Source organism: Coregonus clupeaformis, chromosome 1 (assembly GCF_020615455.1).
Source record: "Coregonus clupeaformis isolate EN_2021a chromosome 1, ASM2061545v1, whole genome shotgun sequence".
Classification (NCBI taxonomy): Eukaryota; Metazoa; Chordata; class Actinopteri; order Salmoniformes; family Salmonidae; genus Coregonus; species Coregonus clupeaformis.
The window spans coordinates 50551470-50573997 of NC_059192.1; the positions used below are offsets into that span (position 1 = coordinate 50551470).

The 22528-nt window shown below is 41.0% G+C and overlaps 1 protein-coding gene across 1 annotated transcript in view; it reads right to left on the reverse strand.

The window, feature by feature from the left end:
• Positions 1 to 3835: 3835 nt before the first annotated feature.
• Positions 3836 to 22528, reverse strand: part of LOC123492347 (PDZ domain-containing protein 8-like) — a 61552-nt gene continuing 42859 nt past the window's right edge. The window contains exons 2-3 of the mRNA XM_045224626.1: positions 21453 to 21581; positions 3836 to 3919 (exon numbers count right to left, since the gene is read on the reverse strand). Coding sequence (XP_045080561.1) covers positions 3865 to 3919; positions 21453 to 21581 — 184 coding nt within the window. The 3' untranslated portion in view covers positions 3836 to 3864. The remainder of the gene's footprint in view (positions 3920 to 21452; positions 21582 to 22528) is intronic.

Below are 22528 nucleotides of genomic sequence, written 5' to 3' on the forward strand. Positions count from 1 at the left end.
TAATGGAAAAGGGCTAAATTTACCCCAGCGTCCATAAAGTTTCCTCTCCTCACACATATTGAGATTGGTGGAGGACACCAGAGGGGTTGGCCTGGGTATTATGTGATGGCAGGAAGGAGGTGGAAGGAAAGCGTGCACACTCTAGTCTCTACAATAGGACAGGGAAACACTTCTAAATCTAAATTGATATTACGAAAGCCAAGGAAAGTAAACCGTGCTATAACTCGATGTAGGTGAAGTATGGTCAAGGTGAGAGCTAAAAAGGAAGCAGATAGCTCAGTACGCTTTAGACTTTTCTAGGTTTTCAAATTAAATTCATTAAACCTTATCCAGGTTTACAATGATCTTACCAGTAATACTGAAATAATAAAATCACACTTTACTCTGAGCTACAACTGTGACCACACAAAACTACTAGTATGACTGATACCACCATTTTCTTTCTACAAACATTGCGAATACGATAGGTTATTCTAGAGCAGGCTTTGCAGCACTCTCCATTGGAAACTAGTGTTGTGCGTGTCTTTGTGTGAAACCACTACAGACAGCTGCAAATGGCTGTGAAAAACACTGTCAATAATATAATTTAAGAGCTTGAACCAACTCTCCGGGAAAAATGCTACTCTTGAGGGCAGGGCTGCTCACGATAACAGAGAGAGAGAGAGGGTCAAAGTAGTTAAATAGCATGAAAACCATGAATATCACATGTGCACACAGAGCCCAGTTCAGAGGAAAGTTGGGCCTCATCTCAGGCAATCATTCTTGGTAAAAAAATGCAAAGGAATATGCACAAGCGAGAGGGGGAGAGTGACCCTTTTTCAGATGGTATCGCCTTTAATCCTTAGCATGGAGTCCTTGGGACACAAGCTGGAAGAAGCCTGATGAAAACGGCCTAAATGCCACTTTGCATCTTCATCTCTAGGTTGCATATTAATGGCGAGCTGGCTACAGAACTCTGTCTGTAGAGGAGCCATTAGAGAGGGACACACGGGCTGGCCATACTGGGTCAATGTTGAACACTTACCTCAGCGGCTGTTAGAGGTTTTCCATTGGAAGAAATGTTGATGAAATTGTGTTGTAGCATGTCTTTGATTCATAGCTTTGACAAATGGCAACTGCCTTCAGCTATCACTTGCACCACTACACATACAGTGCGTTCAGAAAGTATTCAGACCCTTGACTTTTTTCCACATTTGTTACATTACAGCCTTAATCTGAAATTGATTATACACAATACCCCACTAATGACATGCTGAAAAAGCCCAGTTTAGACATTTTTGCAAATGTATAAAAAAAAAAAAACACCTTATCTACATAAGTATTCAGACCCTTTGCTATAGAGACTCAAATTGAGCTCAGTTGCATCCTGTTTCAATTGATCATCCTTGAGTTGTTTCTACAACTTGATTGGAGTCCACCTGTCGTGAAATTCAATTGATTGGACATGATTTGGAAAGGCACACACGCTGTCTATATAAGGTCCCACAGTTGACAATGCATGTCAGAGCAAAAACCAAGCAATGAGGTCGAAAGAATTGTCCGTAGAGCGCCAGGACAGGATTGTGTCGAGGGCGCAGATCTGGGGAAGGGTACCAAAAAAATGTCTGCAGCATTGAAGGACCCTCAAGAACACGGTGGCCTCCATCATTCTTAAACGGAATATGTTTCCAACCACGAAGACTCTTCCTGGAGCTGGCCACCCTGCCCAAACTCGAGCAATCGGGGATAAGGGGGCCTTGGTCAGGAAGGTGACCAAGAACCCGATGGTCACTGACAGAGCTCCAGAGTTCTTCTGTGGAGACGTGGAGAACCTTCCAGAAGGTCAACCATCTCTGTGCAGCACTCCACCAATCAGGCCTTTATGGTGAGAGTGACAGACGGAAGCCACTCCTCAGTAAAAGGCACACGACAACCCGCATGAGAGTTTTGCCAAAAGGCACCTAGAAGGACTCTGACCATGAGAAACAAGATTCTCTGGTCTGATGAAACCAAGATTGAACTCTTTGGCCTGAATGCCACAGCGTACGTCTGGGAGGAAACCTGGCACCATTCCTACGGTGAAGCATGGTGGTGGCAGCATCATGCTGTGGGGATTTTGTTCAGGAGCAGGGACTGTGAGACTAGTCAGGATCGAGGGAAAGATGAACGAGCAAAGTACAGATAGATCCTTGATGAAACCTGCTCCAGAGCGCTCAGGACCTCAGACTGGGGCGAGGTTCACCTTCCAAAAGGAAAACCACACAGCCAAGACAACGCAGGAGTGGCTTGGGACAAATCTCAATGTCCTTAGGTGGCTCCAGCCAGAGCCCGGACTTGAACCCGATCAAACATCTCTGGAGAGACCTGAAAACAGTTGTGCAGCGCGCTCCCATCCAACCTGACAGAGCTTGAGAGGATCTGCAGAGAAGAATGGGAGGAAACTCCCCAAATACAGGTGTGCCAAGCTTGTAGCGTCATACCTAAGAAGACTCAAGGCTGTAATCGCTGCGCCAAAGGTGCTTCAACAAAGTACTGAGTAAAGGGTCTGAATACTTATGTAAATGTAATATTTCAATTTTTTATTTTTAATACATTTGTCATTTCTAAAAACCTGTTTTTGCTTTGTCATTATGGGGTATTGTGTGTAGATTGATGAGGGGAAAAAACAATTTAATCAATTTTAGAATAAGGCTGTAACGTAACAAAATGTGGTAAAGGTCAACGGGTCTGAATACTTTCCGAATGCACTGTAGGCTACAGAGAAGAGGGGAAAAAACACTGAAGCCAAGGCGTGAAACTCAGACAACCTTAATACGGGAAAATGGAATGGTAGAGATAAAATTAGGTCTCACAAATTAATCTGGGTTAAAAATGATTTGAGATGTTCGTTGTCGCTCTCTTCAACACAAACATCAAGCACATAGCACGCACACACATACATCACGGCATGCTAGAAAGCATGGCTTACTGAGAGGATACTCAGTAAATAAGGATTATTGAGACATTTATTGGAAGCGATGTAGCGAAGGACAAATGTTAGTGGCATTGCCCCCTGCTGGACAGGATGGAAGCTGCTCCTTTAATTAAAATGAATATTAAAATCATAGTTCTGAGAAATTACCTCTTGAATGAAACTAAAATTAACTTTGAGCCAATGCAAATGCCAGTTATACACACAGAGAGAAGCAGCGTTGGGATGTGTGAGTGGTGGAGTCAGCAATAGCCTAGACTTGACATTTCAGTCTCAAATGGTGGGTTAGTCATTCGAACAACCTCCATGTGAAAATTGTAATATCACTGAAATGCTGCAATTAGTAAAGGTTTGCTCTAAGGCCTGATTTATTTGTTTTCTTTCAACATGTTACCAGGAAATTGACATCTCAGATTTGGGAAAATAAAACATTTGTATCAATAGATCAAGTCTTTCATGATTCTTCTCTAATGGCTATGGTCTCTATCATGTTAATATCTGTGAATAAAACTATATAAAACCAGTAAAAACAATAAATGTCACCATTAGGTATAGTTGTAATAGAGAAAATTAACGGTCACAAATGTACCTCATCTATAGGAGTTAAACACTATTGTCATAATGTGACAATTGATTGGGACCACAAAAATAACATGGAGCACCAATACGATACTATTTGTTATTCTTCTTAATGGAAAAGCTGAATCTCTGGCTCCCTAGTTGAACATGAGGGATCAAACGTGTCAGTAGCCTTCTGGCTCTTTGTCAGAAAAAAATAGGCATTCCACTCGGTGGTCTTTAAGAAAGATGACTGCTGTTTTACAAGGGTGGAGGGGAGGAACAGTATCTTAAAAGAAGCCCACCGTTTTTGATGGAGCTGCGCGCTCTTCTCTTTCCACTCATGGCTGCTCAGCTCAAAGTGTGCAGTGCACGTAGGTCTCTCTGTCATACGAGCCCAGGATAAAAAGCCTGAAGGAGAAATTATAAAAGAAAAAGCTAATATTAGACAGTACATCATTGCTGATTCTCCCTGTCTCCCTATGTATAGTCCATAGCCTACTGTATGTAAACCTATTGAGGCCACTGTAGACAAACCAAATTCTTTGGGCTGGGACAAGCATTTTCAGATGCTACTAGGACGCATCAGAGACCCCTGACCAATGGTTATAAGGATACTGAAGCAAATAAACACTGTCAAGGCTATTGCTGCCCCCTGGTGTAGTGATGAAAATACACAAGAAAAGCATAAACTACTGTAGTATAGCAGTAGTACCTGTGCATTTGAAGTGTTGTGCTATTTACACTCCCCTACGTATTTATTTTGGACGTTGAAGCTAAAACGTTTAATTTGTCTCTATACTCCAGCATTTTAGATTTGAGATAAAATGTTTCATATGAGGTGACAGTACATAATTTGTTTGAGGGTATTTTCATACATATCTGTTTCACAGCACTTCATGTACAGTTGAAGTCGGAAGTTTACATACACCTTAGCCAAATACATTTAAACTCAGTTTTTCACAATTCCTGACATTTAATCCTAGTAAAAATTCCCTTTCTTAGGTCAGTTAGGATCACCACTTTATTTTAAGAATGTGAAATGTCTTGGGTCAAACGTTTCGGGTAGCCTTCCACAAGCTTCCCACAATAAGTTGGGTGAATCTTGGCCCATTCCTCCTGACAGAGCTGGTGTAACTGAGTCAGGTTTGTAGACCTCCTTGCTCGCACATGCTTTTTCAGTTCTGCCCACACATTTTCAATAGGATTGAGGTCAGGGCTTTGTGATGGCCACACAATTTTCCTTCCTCATGATGCCATCTATTTTGTGAAGTGCACCAGTCCCTCCTGCAGCAAAAGCACCCCCACAACATGATGCTGCCACCCCGTGCTTCACGGTTGGGATGGTGTTCTTCGGCTTGCAAGGGACCCCCTTTTTCCTCCAAACAACGATGTGTAAAATGGCCAAACAGCTCTATTTTTTGTTTCATCAGACCAGAGGACATTTCTCCAAAAAAGTACAATCTTTATCCCCATGTGCAGTTGCAAACCGTAATCTGGCTTTTTTTATGGCGGTTTTGGAGCAGTGGCTTCTTCCTTGCTGAGCTGCCTTTCAGGTTATGTCGATATAGGACTCGTTTTACTGTGGATATAGATACTTTTGTACCTTTTTCCTCCAGCATTTTCACAAGGTCCTTTGCTGTTGTTCTGGGATTGATTTGCACTTTTTGCACCAAAGTACTTTAATCTCTAGGAGACAGAACGCGTCTCCTTCCTGAGCGTTATGACGGCTGCGTGGTCCCATGGTGTTTATACTTGCATACTATTGTTTGTAGAGATGAACGTGGTACCTTCAGGCATTTGGAAATTGCTCCCAAGGATGAACCATACTTATGGAGGTCTACAACTTTTTTTCTGAGGTCTTGGCTGATTTCTTTTGATTTTCCAATTATGTCAAGCAAAGAGGCACTGAGTTTGAAGGTAGGCCTTGAAATACATCCACAGGTACACCTCCAATTGACTCAAATGATGTCAATTAGCCTATCAGACGCTTCTAAAGCCATGACATAATTTTCTGTAATTTTCCAAGCTGTTTAAAGGCACAGTCAACTAAGTTTATGTATACTTCTGACTTCAACTGTATCCTAGTACCCCAATTTGAAGGTGTCACAAGTATTTCTACCAATTCACTATATGTGTATTAAAGTAGTCAGAATTGTAGTATTGCTCATATTCTAGCACACACTGACTACATCAAGCTTGTGACTCTCCATAAACTTGTGGATGCATTTGCAGTTTGTTTTAGTTGTGTTTCAGATTATGATGTGCCCAATAACAAATGAATGGTAAATAATGTATTGTGTCATTTTGGGTCTACTTTTTATTGTAAATAAGAATAGAAAGTGTTTCTGAACACGTCTACATTAATGTCATGCTTCCATCCTGAATACTGATGAGAAAGTTGGACGCACAAAGATCATACTAGCATTTTTATTTTTTATTTTTTTTGGGGGGGGGTATAATATTTATGCCTGTAACTGTCGCTCTTCATTATTTAAGATTCATTCATGATTATCCGTAATCAGGTAGCATCCACATTAATGTGTTCAGAAGCATATTCTATTCTTATTTACAATAAAAGTGACTTCAAAAGACATTACATTATTTTCCATTCATTTCTATTTAGGCACAACATAATCTGAAACACAACCAAAATAAACTGCAAATGCAGCCAACAAGTTTTTAGTCACAAGCTTGATGTAGTCAGTCGTTTAGCTAGAATATGGGACCAAATACTACACTTGACTACTTAAGACACCTTCAAATAGGGGGACTAGATACATAGTGCTTTCCTTACTAAACGGTAAAACAGATATATAAAAATACCCTCAAATAAAAAACGTGACATTCTCTACTGTTGCTCAAAATGAAACATTTTATCTCAAACCAAAATGCTGGAGTATATAGCCAAATTAAACGTTTTGCTTCACTGTCCAAATCAATACTTAGGGAGTCTTATTGTATATGGTGGGATTATTTTCTACAATATACAGTATGTGAGACCTATTTGAAATTGATCGTTTCAAAATACAGTGGGGAAAAAAAAGTATTTAGTCAGCCACCAATTGTGCAAGTTCTCCCACTTAAAAAGATGAGAGAGGCCTGTAATTTTCATCAGTAGGTACACGTCAACTATGACAGATAAAATTGAGAAAAAAATTCCAGAAAATCCCATTGTAGGATTTTTTAATGAATTTATTCTGCAAATTAGTGGTGGAAAAATAAGTATTTGGTCACCTACAAACAAGCAAGATTTCTGGCTCTCACAGACCTGTAACTTCTTCTTTAAGAGGCTCCTCTGTCCTCCACTCGTTTCCTGTAATGGCACCTGTTTGAACTTGTTATCAGTATAAAAGACACCTGTCCACAACCTCAAACAGTCACACTCCAAACTTCACAATGGCCAAGACCAAAGAGAGCTGTCAAAGGACACCAAAAACAAAATTGTGAGACCTGCACCAGGCTGGGGAAGACTGAATCTGCAATAGGTAAGCAGCTTGGTTTGAAGAAATCAACTGTGGGAGCAATTATTAGGAAATGGAAGACATACAAGACCACTGATAATCTCCCCTCGATCTGGGGCTCCACGCAAGATCTCACCCCGTGGGGTCAAAATGATCACAAGAACGGTGAGCAAAATCCCAGAACCACACGGGGGGGACCTAGTGAATGACCTGCAGAGAGCTGGGACCAAAGTAACAAAGCAACCATCAGTAACACACTACGCCGCCAGGGACTCAAATCCTGCAGTGCGAGACGTGTCCCCTGCTTAAGTCAGTACATGTCCAGGCCCGTCTGAAGTGCATTTGGATGATCCAGAAGAGGATTGGGAGAATGTCATATGGTCAGATGAAACCAAAATATAACTTTTTGGTAAAAACTCAACTCTCGTGTGTTTGGAGGACAAAGAATGCTGAGTTGCATCCAAAGAACACCATACTCTACTGTGAAGCATGGGGGTTGAAACATCATGCTTTGGGGCTGTTTTTCTGCAAAGGGACCAGGACGACTGATCCGTGTAAAGGAAAGAATGAATGGGGCCATGTATTGTGAGATTTTGAGTGAAACCCTCCTTCCATCAGCAAGGGCATTGAAGATGAAACGTGGCTGGGTCTTTCAGCATGACAATGATCCCAAACACACCGCCCGGGCAACGAAGGAGTGGCTTCGTGAAGAAGCATTTCAGGTCCTGAGTGGCCTAGCCAGTCTCCAGACTCTCAACCCCATAGAAAATCTTTGGAGGGAGTTGAAAGTCTGTGTTGCCCAGCGACAGCCCCCAAAACATCACTGCTCTAGAGGAGATCTGCATGGAGGAATGGGCCAAAATACCAGCAACAGTGTGTGTGAAAACCTTGTGAAGACTTACAGAAAACGTTTGACCTGTGTCATTGCCAACAAAGGGTATATAACAAAGTATTGAGAAACTTTTGTTATTGACCAAAATACTTATTTTCCACCATCATATGCCAATAAATTCATTAAAAATCCTACAATGTGATTTTCTGGATTTTTTTCTCATTTTGTCTGTCATAGTTGACGGTACCTATGATGAAAAATTACAGGCCTCTCATCTTTTTAAGTGGGAGAACATACACAATTGGTGGCTGACTAAATACTTTTTTTCCCCACTGTATTTATTTTTACTTAATTTGAAGGTCATAAAAATACAACTGACAAGTGTTTAAAAAAGCAAATAAAGAAACGGTAGTAACCTTTTTTTATTTGCCTCAATTAGACCACTGGATATAGCCATTACTTAAATCAATATAGTCCCCAATTACTGTATAAAACAAGCTCTATATTTATACAGGCTAATGGATGTGAGGATAATGGATTCTGGATGAACAATATACTGACTGTATGTCTCCATCTGGTGGTGGTAGAGAGCATATTTTACACAGACTTGATAAACCTAATCCTGCCAATGACTGATTATAAATCATTCAAGCTCCTTTCTAAATTTGGGTAAAAATAATAGTTTCTATAAAAAAATATATATATATATATATATATACATACATACATACACACACACACACAAACACACACACACACACAGTTGAAGTCGGAAGTTTACATACACTTAGGTGGGAGTCATTAAATATTGTTATTAAACCACTCCACAAATTTCTTGTTAACAAACTATAGTTTTGGCAAGTCGGTTAGGACATCTACTTTGTGCATGACACAAGTAATTTTTCCAACAATTGTTTACAGACAGATTATTTCACTTATAATTCACTGTAGCACAATTCCAGTGGGTCACTAGGTTGACTGTGCCTTTAAACAGCCTGGAAAATTCCAGAAAATGAGGTCATGGCTTTAGAAGCTTCTGATAGGCTAATTGACATCATTTGAGTCAATTGGAGGTGTACCTGTGGATGTATTTCAAGGCCTACCTTCAAACTCAGTGCCTCTTTGCTTGACATCATGGGAAAATCAAAAGAAATCAGCCAAGACCTCAGAAATTTTTTTGTAGACCTCCACAAGTCTGGTTCATCCTTGGGAGCAATTTCGAAAACGCCTGAAGGTACCACGTTCATCTGTACAAACAATAGTACGCAAGTAAACACCATGGGACCACGCAGCCGTCATAACGCTCAGGAAGGAGACGCGTTCGGTCTCCTAGAGATGAATGTACTTTGGTGTGAAAAGTGCAAATCAATCCCAGAACAACAGCAAAGGACCTTGTGAAGATGCTGAAGGAACCAGGTACAAAAGTATCTATATCCACAGTAAAAAAAAGTCCTATATCGACATAACCTGAAAGACCGCTCAGCAAGGAAGAAGCCACTGCTCCAAAACCACCATAAAAAAGCCAGACTACGGTTTGCAACTGCACATGGGGACAAAGATCGTACTTTTTGGAGAAATGTCCTCTGGTCTGATGAAACAAAAATAGAACTGTTTGGCCATAATGACCATCGTTATGTTTGGAGGAAAAAGGGGGTTCTTGCTAGCCGAAGAACACCATCCCAACCGTGAAGCACGTGGTGGCAGCATCATGCTCTGGGGGTGCTTTGCTGCAGGAGGGACTGGTGCACTTCACAAAATTGATGGCATAATGAGGAAGGAAAGTTATGTGGATATATTGAAGCAACATCTCAAGACATCAGTCAAGAAGTTAAAGCTTGGTCGCAAATGGGTCTTCCAAATGGACAATGACCCCAAGCATACTTCCAAAGTTGTGGCAATCACAGAGGTCAGACATTTCTTGTAGTTGGCCACCAGGTTTGCACACATCTCAGGAGGGATTTTGTTCCACTCCTCTTTGCAGATCTTCTCCAAGTCATTAAGGTTTCGAGTCTGACGTTTGGTAACTCGAACCTTCAGCTCCCTCCACAGATTTTCTATGGGATTAAGGTCTGGAGACTGGCTAGGCCACTCCAGGACCTTAATGTGCTTCTTCTTGAGCCACTCCTTTGTTGCCTTGGCCGTGTGTTTTGGATCATTGTCATGCTGTAATACCCATCCACAAACCATTTTTCAATGCCCTGGCTGAGGGAAGGAGGTTCTCACCCAAGATTTGACGGTACATGGCCCCGTCCATCGTCCCTTTGATGCAGTGAAGTTGTCCTGTCCCCTTAGCAGAAAAACACCCCCAAAGCATAATGTTTCCACCTCCATGTTTGATGGTGGGGATGGTGTTCTTGGGGTCATAGGCAGCATTCCTCCTCCTTCAAACACGGCGAGTTGAGTTGATGCCAAAGAGCTCCATTATGGTCTTATCTGACCACAACACTTTCACCCAGTTCTCCTCTGAATAATTCAGATGTTCATTGGCAAACTTCAGACTGGCCTGTATATGTGCTTTCTTGAGCAGGGGGACCTTGCGGGCGCTGCAGGATTTCAGTCATTCACGGCGCAGTGTGTTACCAATTGTTTTCTTGGTTACTATTGTCCCAGCTGCCTTGAGATCATTGACAAGATCCTCCCGTGTAGCTCTAGGCTGATTCCTCACTGTTCTCATGATCATTGCAACTCCACAAGGTGAGATCTTGCATGGAGACCCATGCCGAGGGAGATTGACAGGTTTTTTGTGTTTCTTCCATTTGCAAATAATCGCACCAACTGTTGTCACCTTCTCACCAAGCTGCTTGGCGATGGTCTTGTAGCCCATTCCAGCCTTGTGTAGGTCTACAATCTTGTCCCTGACATCCTTGGAGAGCTCTTTGTTCTTGGCCATGGTGGAGAGTTTGGAATCTGATTGATTGATTGCTTCTGTGGACAGGTGTCTTTTTATACAGGTAAAATGCTGAGATTAGGAGCACTCCCTTTAAGAGTGTGCTCCTAATCTCAGCTCGTTACCTGTATAAAAGACACCTGGGAGCCAGAAATCTTTCTGATTGAGCGGGGGTCAAATATGTATTTCCCTCATTAAAATGCAAATCAATTTATAACATTTTTTACATGTGTTTTTCTGGATTTTTTGTTGGTATTCTGTCTCTCACTGTTCAAATAAACCTACCATTAAAATTATAGACAGATCATTTCTTTGTCCGTGGGCAAACGTACAAAATCAGCAGGGGATCAACTACTTTTTTCCCCTCACTGTATGTATGTATGTATGTATGTATGTATGTATGTATGTATGTATGTATGTATGTATGTATGTATGTATGTATGTATGTATGTATGTATGTATGTATATATATATATATGTATATATATATATATATATATATATATATACATACACACACACACATATTTATATATATATATATATATACACACACAGTGGGGAGAACAAGTATTTGATACACTGCCGATTTTGCAGGTTTTCCTACTTACAAAGCATGTAGAGGTCTGTAATTTTGATCATAGGTACACTTCAACTGTGAGAGACGGAATCTAAAACAAAAATCCAGAAAATCACATTGTATGATTTAAGTAATTAATTTGCATTTTATTGCATGACATAAGTATTTGATCACCTACCAACCAGTAAGAATTCCGGCTCTCACAGACCTGTTAGTTTTTCTTTAAGAAGCCCTCCTGTTCTCCACTCATTACCTGTATTAACTGCACCTGTTTGAACTCGTTACCTGTATAAAAGACACCTGTACACACACTCAATCAAACAGACTCCAAACTCTCCACAATGGCCAAGACCAGAGAACTGTGTAAGGACATCAGGGATAAAATTGTAGACCTGCACAGGGCTGGGATGGGCTACAGGACAATAGGCAAGCAGCTTGGTTAGAAGGCAACAACTGTTGGCAAAATTATTAGAAAATGGAAGAAGTTCAAGATGACGTAGATGATATACAGTGGGGGGGAAAAGTATTTAGTCAGCCACCAATTGTGCAAGTTCTCCCACTTAAAAAGATGAGAGAGGCCTGTAATTTTTATCATAGGTACACGTCAACTATGACAGACAAATTGAGAAGAAAAAAATCCTGGAAATCACATTGTAGGATTTTTTATGAATTTATTTGCAAATTATGGTGGAAAATAAGTATTTGGTCACCTACAAAAAAGCAAGATTTCTGGCTCTCACAGACCTGTAACTTCTTCTTTAAGGGGCTCCTCTGTCCTCCACTCGTTACCTGTATTAATGGCACCTGTTTGAACTTGTTATCAGTATAAAAGACACCTGTCCACAACCTCAAACAGTCACACTCCAAACTGCACTATGGCCAAGACCAAAGAGCTGTCAAAGGACACCAGAAACAAAATGGTAGACCTGCACCAGGCTGGGAAGACTGAATCTGCAATAGGTAAGCAGCTTGGTTTGAAGAAATCAACTGTGGGAGCAATTATTAGGAAATGGAAGAGATACAAGACCACTGATAATCTCCCTCGATCTGGGGCTCCACGCAAGATCTCACCCCGTGGGGTCAAAATGATCACAAGAACGGTGAGCAAAAATCCCAGAACCACACGTGGGGGACCTAGTGAATGACCTGCAGAGAGCTGGGACCAAAGTAACAAAGCCTACCATCAGTAACACACTACGCCGCCAGGGACTCAAATCCTGCAGTGCCAGACGTGTCCCCCTGCTTAAGCCAGTACATGTCCAGGCCCGTCTGAAGTTTGCTAGAGTGCATTTGGATGATCCAGAAGAGGATTGGGAGAATGTCATATGGTCAGATGAAACCAAAATATAACTTTTTGGTAACTCAACTCGTCGTGTTTGGAGGACAAAGAATGCTGAGTTGCATCCGAAGAACACCATACCTACTGTGAAGCATGGGCGTGGAAACATCATGCTTTGGGGCCTTTTTTCTGCAAAGGGACCAGGACGACTGATCCGTGTAAAGGAGAGAATGGGGCCTCCTTCCATCAGCAAGGGCATTGAAGATGAAACGTGGCTGGGTCTTTCAGCATGACAATGATCCCAAACACACCGCCCGGGCAACGAAGGAGTGGCTTCGTAAGAAGCATTTCAAGGTCCTGGAGTGGCCTAGCCAGTCTCCAGATCTCAACCCCATAGAAAATCTTTGGAGGGAGTTGAAAGTCTGTGTTGCCCAGCGACAGCCCCAAAACATCACTGCTCTAGAGGAGATCTGCATGGAGGAATGGGCCAAAATACCAGCAACAGTGTGTGAAAACCTTGTGAAGACTTACAGAAAACGTTTGTCCTGTGTCATTGCCAACAAAGGGTATATAACAAAGTATTGAGAAACTTTTGTTATTGACCAAATACTTATTTTCCACCATAATTTGCTAATAAATTCATAAAAAATCCTACAATGTGATTTTCTGGATTTTTTTCTCATTTTGTCTGTCATAGTTGACGTGTACCATGATGAAAATTACAGGCCTCTCTCATCTTTTAAGTGGGAGAACTTGCACAATTGGTGGCTGACTAAATTATTTTTTCCCACTGTATGTATCTGTATGTATATGTATATGTATATGTAAAAAATATATATATATATATATATATATATATATATATATATATATATATATATATATATATATATATATATATATATATATATATATACACACAGTGAGGGAAAAAAGTATTTGATCCCCTGCTGATTTTGTACGTTTGCCCACTGATAAAGAAATGATCAGTCTATAATTTTATGGTAGGTTTATTTGAACAGTGAGAGACAGAATAACAACAAATAAATCCAGAAAAACGCATGTCAAAAAATGTTATAAATTGATTTGCATTTTAATGAGGGAAATAAGTATTTAACCCCTCTCAATCAGAAAGATTTCTGGCTCCCAGGTGTCTTTTATACAGGTAACGAGCTGAGATTAGGAGCACACTCTTAAAGGGAGTGCTCTCCCCTAATCTCATCTTGTTACCTATATAAAAGACACCTGTCCACAAAGCAATCAATCAATCAGATTCCAAACCTCTCCACCATGGCCAAGACCAAAGAAGCTCTCCAAGGATGTCAGGGACAAAATTGTAGACCTACACAAGGCTGGAATGGGCTACAAGACCATCGCCAAGCAGCTTGGTGAGAAGGTGACAACAGTTGGTGCGATTATTCGCAAATAGAAGAAACACAAAATAACTGTCAATCTCCCTCGGCCTGGGGCTCCATGCAAGATCTGACCTCGTGGAGTGACAATGATCATGAGAACGGTGAGGAATCAGCCCCAGAACTACACGGGGAGGATCTTGTCAATGATCTCAAGGCAGCTGGGACCATAGTCACCAAGAAAACAATTGGTAACACACTACGCCGTGAAGGACTGAAATCCGCAGCGCCCGCAAGGTCCCCCTGCTCAAGAAAGCACATATACATGCCCGTCTGAAGTTTGCCAATGAACATCTGAATGATCCAGAGGAGAACTGGGTGAAAGTGTTGTGGTCAGATGAGACCAAAAATCGAGCTCTTTGGCATCAATTCAACTCGCCGTGTTTGGAGGAGGAGGAATGCTGCCTATGACCCCAAGAACACCATCCCCACCGTCAAACATGGAGGTGGGAAACATTATGCTTTGGGGGTGTTTTTCTGCTAAGGGGACAAGACAACTTCACCGCATCAAAGGGACAATGGACGGGGCCAGTGACCGTCAAATCTTGGGTAGAGAACCTCCTTTCCTTAGCCAGGGTATTGAAAATGGGTCGTGGATGGGTATTCCAGCATGCCAATGACCCAAAACACATGGCCAAGGCAACAAAGGAGTGGCTCAAGAAGCACATTAAGGTCCTGGAGTGGCCTAGCCAGTCTCCAGACCTTAATCACATAGAAAATCTGTGGAGGGAGCTAAAGGTTCGAGTTGCCAAACGTCAGCCTCGAAACCTTAATGACTTGGAGAAGATCTGCAAAGTGGGACAAAATCCCTCCTGCAAACCTGGTGGCCAACTACAAGAAACGTCTGACCTCTGTGATTGCCAACAAGGGTTTTGCCACCAAGTACTAAGTCATGTTTTGCAGAGGGGTCAAATACTTATTTCCCTCATTAAAATGCAAATCAATGTATAACATTTTTGACATTAGTTTTTCTGGATTTTTGTTGTTGTTATTCTGTCTCTCACTGTTCAAATAAACCTACCATTAAATTTATAGACTGAAAATGTCTTTGTCAATGGGCAAACGTACAAAATCAGCAGGGGATCAAATACTTTTTTCCCCTCACTGTATATACACATACACAGTGGGGAGAACGAGTATTTGATACACTGCCAATTTTGCAGGTTTTCCTACTTACAAAGCATGTAGAGGTCTGTAATTTTTATCATAAGTACACTTCAACTGTGAGAGACAGAATCTAAAACAAAAATCCAGAAAATCACATTGTATGATTTAAGTAATTAATTTGCATTTTATTGCATGACATAAGTATTTGATACATCAGAAAAGCAGAACATAATATTTGGTACAGAAACCTTTGTTTGCAATTACAGAGATCATACGTTTCCTGTAGGTCTTGACCAGGTTTGCACACACTGCAGCAGGGATTATGGCCCACTCCTCCATAAAGACCTTCTCCAGATCCTTCAGGTTTCGGGGCTGTCGCTGGGCAATACGGACTTTCAGCTCCCTCCAAAGATTTTCTATTGGGTTCAGGTCTGGAGACTGGCTAGGCCACTCCAGAACCTTGAGATGCTTCTTACGGAGCCACTCCTTAGTTGCCCTGGCTGTGTGTTTCGGGTCGTTGTAATGCTGGAAGACCCAGCCACGACCCATCTTCAATAATGCTCTTACTGAGGGGGAAGGAGGTTGTTGGCCAAGATCTCACGACATGGCCCCATCCATCCTCCCCTCAATACGGTGCAGATCGTCTGTCCCCTTTGCAGAAAAGCATCCCCAAAGAATGATGTTTCCCACCTCCATACTCCACGGTTGGGATGGTGTTCTTGGGGTTGTACGCATCCCTTCTTCTTCCTCCAAACACGGCGAGTGGAGTTTAGACCAAAAAGCTCAATTTTTGTCTCATCAGACCACATGACCTTCTCCCATTCCTCCTCTGGATCATCCAGATGGTCATTGGCAAACTTCAGACGGGCCTGGACATGCGCTGGCTTGAGCAGGGGGACCTTGCGTGCGCTGCAGGATTTTAATCCATGACGACGTAGTGTTACTAATGGTTTTGTTTGAGACTGTGATCCCAGCTCTCTTCAGGTCATTGACCAGGTCTTGCCGTGTAGCTCTGGGCTGATCCCTCACCTTCCTCATGATCATTGATGCCCCACGAGGTGAGATCTTGCATGGAGCCCCAGACCGAGGGTGATTGACCGTCATCTTGAACTTCTTCCATTTTCTAATAATTGCGCCAACAGTTGTTGCCTTCTCACCAAGCTGCTTGCCTATTGTCCTGTAGCCCATCCCAGCCTTGTGCAGGTCTACAATTTTATCCCTGATGTCCTTACACATCTCTCTGGTCTTGGCCATTGTGGAGAGGTTGGAGTCTGTTTGATTGCGTGTGTGGACAGGTGTCTTTTATACAGGTAACGAGTTCAAACAGGTGCAGTTAATACAGGTAATGAGTGGAGAACAGGAGAGCTTCTTAAAGAAAAATGAACAGGTCTGTGAGAGCCGGAATTCTTACTGGTTGGTAGGTGGTCAAATACTTATGTCATGCAATAAAATGCAAATTAATTACTTAAAAATCATACAATGTGATTTTCTGGATTTTTGTTTTAGATTCAGTCTCTCACAGTTGAAGTGTACCTATGATAAAAAGTACAGACCTCTACATGCTTTGTAAGTAGGAAAACCTGCAAAATCGGCAGTGTATCAAATACTTGTTCTCCCCACTGTATGTATGTATGTATGTATGTATGTATGTATGTATGTATGTATGTATGTATGTATGTATGTATGTATGTATGTATGTATGTATGTATGTATGTATGTATGTATGTATGTATGTATGTATGTATGTATATAGTGCCTAGTGAAAGCCTACACATCCCTTGCACAGTCTTCACATTTTGATGCCTTACAATTACATTAAAAAAAATTGATTAACTTGGATTTTATTTCTACAGATCAACACAATCTACTCCACATTTTCAAAGTGAAAGAAAATTATAGAAAATGTTCCAAATTAAAGGTAGACTCAGAAAGGAAACAGCATAGCGGGACAATTTCCACAACAACTAAGAGCGTTGAAGCGCGAGGTTAAACTTTTCTGCTGTTTTGGTGCCCTGGCTACCACGCTCTAATAGCGTGAAAAGAAACCGTGCACATGCGTAGATACTGTGTGAGAGCAAAGTCTTACATCTCGCTCATGTCAATATCTGCAGTGCTGCTCATGGCAACGTCATTTCGCTGAGTTTACCTTTAAGGGCCTTGTTGCAATCAGAATGGATGATTTGGAGTGGATTGTTTAACACCAGCTTTCTTCTTCTCACTTTGTGAATGCAAAGTTGTTGATTCTCTGTATTTTCAAGTATTGTGGTGGCAGCATCATGTTATGGGTATCCTTGTCACAGGCAGGGACTGGGGAGTTGGTCAGGATTTAAATAAATATTAAAAGGAGCAAGCCCAGGTAAAAAGTTTGAGGAAAACCCACCGCAGTCTTCTGAATACCTAACCCTGGGATAGAGTTTTATTTTTCAGCGGGAGAATTACACACATTTTAACACCGAAGACACACCAGAATGGCTTTCCAATAGGTGTTGAGTGTGCCTGAATGGTCCAGTCTTAGTCCTGACTTAAATCTTCTTGTAAATCAGAGACAATGTTTGAATATTGCTGTCCATCAATGATTCCCAACCAAATTGACTGAGGTTGAGCAATTCTGACAAAAACTATGGATATAGTTGCCGTAAGAGTTGTGCAAAGTTGGCAGAATCTTATTCAAAATGAGTCACAAGTGAATGACTGCCAAAGCTGCTTCCACCAAGTATTAACTCTGGGGTGTGAAAATATACGCAGTCAAGACATTCACTTTGTATTAATTAAAAATAAATAAAATATAACTTTGAAATCCCTTTTTAGATTTAACTTTAGACTTTCACTAACAATGTATTTTGGATGCATGGTAGGCAAGAGAAAGCAAGCATGGTATCATCACAATTGAAGAGGTTTCTCACTGTCTGTTGGCAGTAACCAACAGACGGAAAGTAACCAATCAAAACTAAGATGAGAACATAAAGAACATGATACACAGTTTAAAGAGCTCCTGTTGCAATGTGCAATCTATCAAATATTCATCTGAACCAGTTCACTGTTCATTTCAGGCCTATGTAGAATATTATGATATTCCTCTGAATATCAACAACCTTTTATTCCTTAAAAATGCATTGCCTATTCCCCAAAAACGAAGACCTTCTCGCAGTTTGGTTGCATTTGGCTCCATCCCAATGGAATTCTGCAGAGACAAACCCAATATTGGGCACGGTAAGTTGAAGTGGATGGTTGACATTGTCAGACGTATCTGGCTGGCCCAGTGAGGTAAGAGGGTATCCATTTGCAGCAGCTGTGAGGACAGGAGTGCCAGCCAGCCAGCCAAAGTGTTGGCCTGGCCTCATAATGGGCAGGGACTGTGCATTATTAATGAGGAGCCTTTTCTGGATGTCCTACCATCTGCAGCCACTCCACAACAATACCAGACCTGGCATGTTTACATTTTCATTGGCCCAGAGTAGGGCTGTGGCGGTCATGACATTTTGTCAGCCGGTTATGGTCATGCAAAAGTCTGCCGGTCTCACGATAATTGACCTCTAACAAACACGTTTAGCATCTCAAGGCCTCCACGCATAAAAGCTGCATACAAGCCGCTGACGTGTGCCTTAGCAACATCTTCATTTAAAAAAGTACAATAAATTAATGTAATATACACCCTCACAATAAATCCATTATTTATTTTAGTCAGGTCTAAAGAAACAGTATGATGAAAATGTATTACAGATGAACAGAATATGAGTTGGCCTGCTGTATGTTATCTGGCTATGCTCCATGCCATAGGCTGTAGGCTTGTTCATTTAGCCTACAGACATGCTTATAAGTCCAATGCCATTATTTTATATTATATGATTTTATAGTAAGAGGAATATAACTGAACTTTGAAATTGAATAAAATAGAAAGGATATTTTTCCCATTCCGGAGCGAGTGCGCATATGAAGTGGCTATGTTGAGAATAAAAGTGATCATTTGAAACAGGTCTTACACACTAGATGTAGAGATATTTGGCAACTTTAGTTGTGAATGATTAAAACCTTAGAAATCAAAACTTATATGGGCTGCAAGATGCGACTATAGGCTATTGATGATTTGAGAAAGTCGCAAAAAATAAACGTGCACTCTGTTCCTTGCCTTAGGCTGCACAGCTGTTCTCTCAAGTCAACATATTTCACCCATAAAACTATTCTCAATTTAATCTGGTCTTTACTAATATGTACAATTATTTTCGATTTAGAATGGCCCATTATCAAATGGGCAGGAAGAGGGGCAGGGAAAAAAGACATGTCATCCGTATGCACTCGAATAGCGAATGGTGGCTGCGCACTTTCCTGCCGGTCCGTCTTTCAATGATGCTGGGTAGGCTACTTAGGTTTTATAGCGGAGCATGTGCTTAATATGAGCAGCTGAGAAATAAATATAAGAACACTTATTTCACTCCACTCATCAACCACTGTTTGAAGAGCATGCTTTCGCTGCCCGACAGGTGATATTCAGCCCAAACTCTGTATGCCATGGGCTCTCCATCCCTGTTCCTGCAGCTACCCAGTGCTTCATTTGGGAAACCAAGTGAAATCTGTTTGGAAACTTCGATATTAACGTTTCCGCAACTAAACATATTTCACTAAACTTCTGCTCAAAAGGAATAAAGGAGAAAGAAGAGGAGATGAAAACGCACAGTGGTGAGATATTCTGTATAGCTAAAGGTAATGTGTCACCAAATTAATGGTGAAAATATAACAAATCTCTATTACTAGGCTATTCAAAATCAAATACAAATTCACTAAAATTGTAGGCTACCTCTGTAAGCCACCCTGCACATTCAATGAACCAACATCATCACCTAGGGCTATTCGTTCTCTCCCAGATTGTGGATAAACATTTTGGAACGTAGCATATGGTAACCGGTATGAATAATAATACAGTCCACACTCAAAGGCGATTACTAAAATGTGTTTAATTTTAGAGAATAAGCTAGACCAATTATGTACCAAAGACATTTTAAATCAGTTTAGTTTTTTTGTTTTTCTGCCATGTGTAATATGCGGTACGTTATATATTGTATAATGGCACAATCATAATTGTAATTCAGGTTTTTATTTCATGCTTGGGCTCATAAGCCTATGCGGATAAATAAGCTCTAATATGCGTATGGCTGTTTTGAATTAATCATCACCTTAGAAAGCTCTGTGCATTTCATTGTTAGGCTGTGAAACAACATCCACGACGACCATGTTTAACACTCAGTTTCAACCTGCTGTTGAATTTCTTTCTTCAAATTGATCATCACAGTGAGGTGAGTTTTTAAAGCACAATACAGTTTTGATGATAAGTGTTTGATGTGGTTTTCGATTGCATTTATGTCAGAGTGATTAGAGGAACAATAGAGCCCTGAGTACCAGGCCATTAGGCCATTGATGGTCGTTAGCAAGTTGGGTACTACTAAAGCATGTCCAGAGTGCATAAGAGGAGATTACCGTGACTCAACGGTCACGTGGAATTTTACTGAGTTCATGACTCATGACTGTCGGTGAGGCGGTAATACAGTCACCGCAACAGCCCTAGCACAGTGCAGAAGTGGGCGTGTTTTAGGAAGGGAGAGGAGACTAGTGAAGGGATATATCACCTACCCCGAGAGAAAGGTCTGCTTTTTAAGTGCGTCATCTAACTGTGGTAGGCATCCTCTGTAGCTCAGCTGGTAGAGCACGGCGCTTGTAACGCCAAGGTAGTGGGTTCGATCCCCGGGACAACCCATACACACAACAAAAAAAAATGTATGCACGCATGACTGTAAGTCGCTTTGGATAAAAGCGTCTGCTAAATGGCATATTATTATTATTATTATTATTGTCACCCAAACGGATTACGTTAGTTTGAGCAGGCGGGAACTAAATTACCTGGTAAATGTGTAGCCTTGCTGGTTAAGTTGATTAGTGCTGCATTTCCTTTGTGTGGCCAGAGAATAAAAGGCCTTGAGCCTTTATGAAGAGCAGGCTTGGACACCTAGCACAGATACTAGTGACAAATGCAATGTCTAGATATAGTCCAGACATCTTAGGTCCTTTAAACACAGACGTAATACAAGTGGTTTAGATATAGCTTAACCTGCCAAGTAGCTCAAACTAGGCTGGAATATACACGGTGGGTGGCCTACCTAATGATTCTACTGAACTACTAATAATGATAAATAGCATTTCATTCTTATGGTCCCATAGGCCTGTTAAGATCATAACACTGTGCTCTGTACAGTAACTACATATAATACAGGAAGGGTTGACTTAGTGTGTGTATAATTATATTATTTAATATCTTCTCTGATAAAAGGGGGGATTGCTGTAATGCATAGGGAAATACCCCTCCCTCCCATATTACCAAGAATGAGTCATCCTACCTGCTGCAATCAATGAGGGTGACCCTAAGCCGACCCTCAACCAATCCTGAGTCCTGAACAGAGAGGTCCAAGTCACAGGCGGAGGATCCAATGGGAGGTTGCACTTGGAATGGGAAGAAGGGTTTGTATCTGGAAAAACACAAAGATAGACAATGATGAAATTAGACAATTATTATACATTTGTTGTATACTGCTAGCAATTTCAGTGTGACTATAACTGCTGAGGGATTCTACACTTGAAAACACTTGGGGCCTAAATGAAAACAAAAGTCGGATTTTAGCAGTGTTTGACCATCTAAGCATTGGCCTCTGGCTTTTCCATTGGGGGTACAAACGAACTGAGAGAACTTGTGATCACTTCCCTCAAATCATAAACACAAATCATACAGCAAGTTGATTCAGTGAGTTAGCATTGCTTTAAACACTTCTGCTGAGTTCTGCTTTTCCGCTCACCATGCTGTTGGAAAAGTTGAGAAACAAAGCGCAGAGGACATCCGGTGGTAACTCACTAACGTCTACATTTCAGATGATAATCTGCTGTTAGCCCACAGCAACAGATTAACAATCGTTTAGCATTTCTGCTTTGTCATCATCTTCAGGATTGTCTCTCTTGAGTGACTCAAATACAGGCTCAGTGATAAAGCTAGAGATAGAGACAACCAACTGACTAAAACACATGCTAAAGCTGCTATTGATGGCTTCTTCACGACACCTACACATAAACAAAGCCACACAGTTTAGGACTACAGATATAAAAGGCACAAAATAAAAAAATACACTGAATCAATATGTGTGTAATAATTGAGTGTGTATGTGTGTAATAAATAATGTGTAATAATAATAATAATAATAATAATAATAATATAATAAATGTTACACTGTGATGACAGGAATAATTACACAGTAATAAGGGCACTGTAATGTGTGTAACCAGACATTACATTATTACACAGACTTCCTTGCTCAGAGGATAAATGGGTTGGAAAAAGGAATGAAGAAGACAGTGAGAAGAAGAGATGAAGTAGAAATAGAGAAATAAGGAGAACATTTAAATGTAGGGAAATAAAGGAGAGATT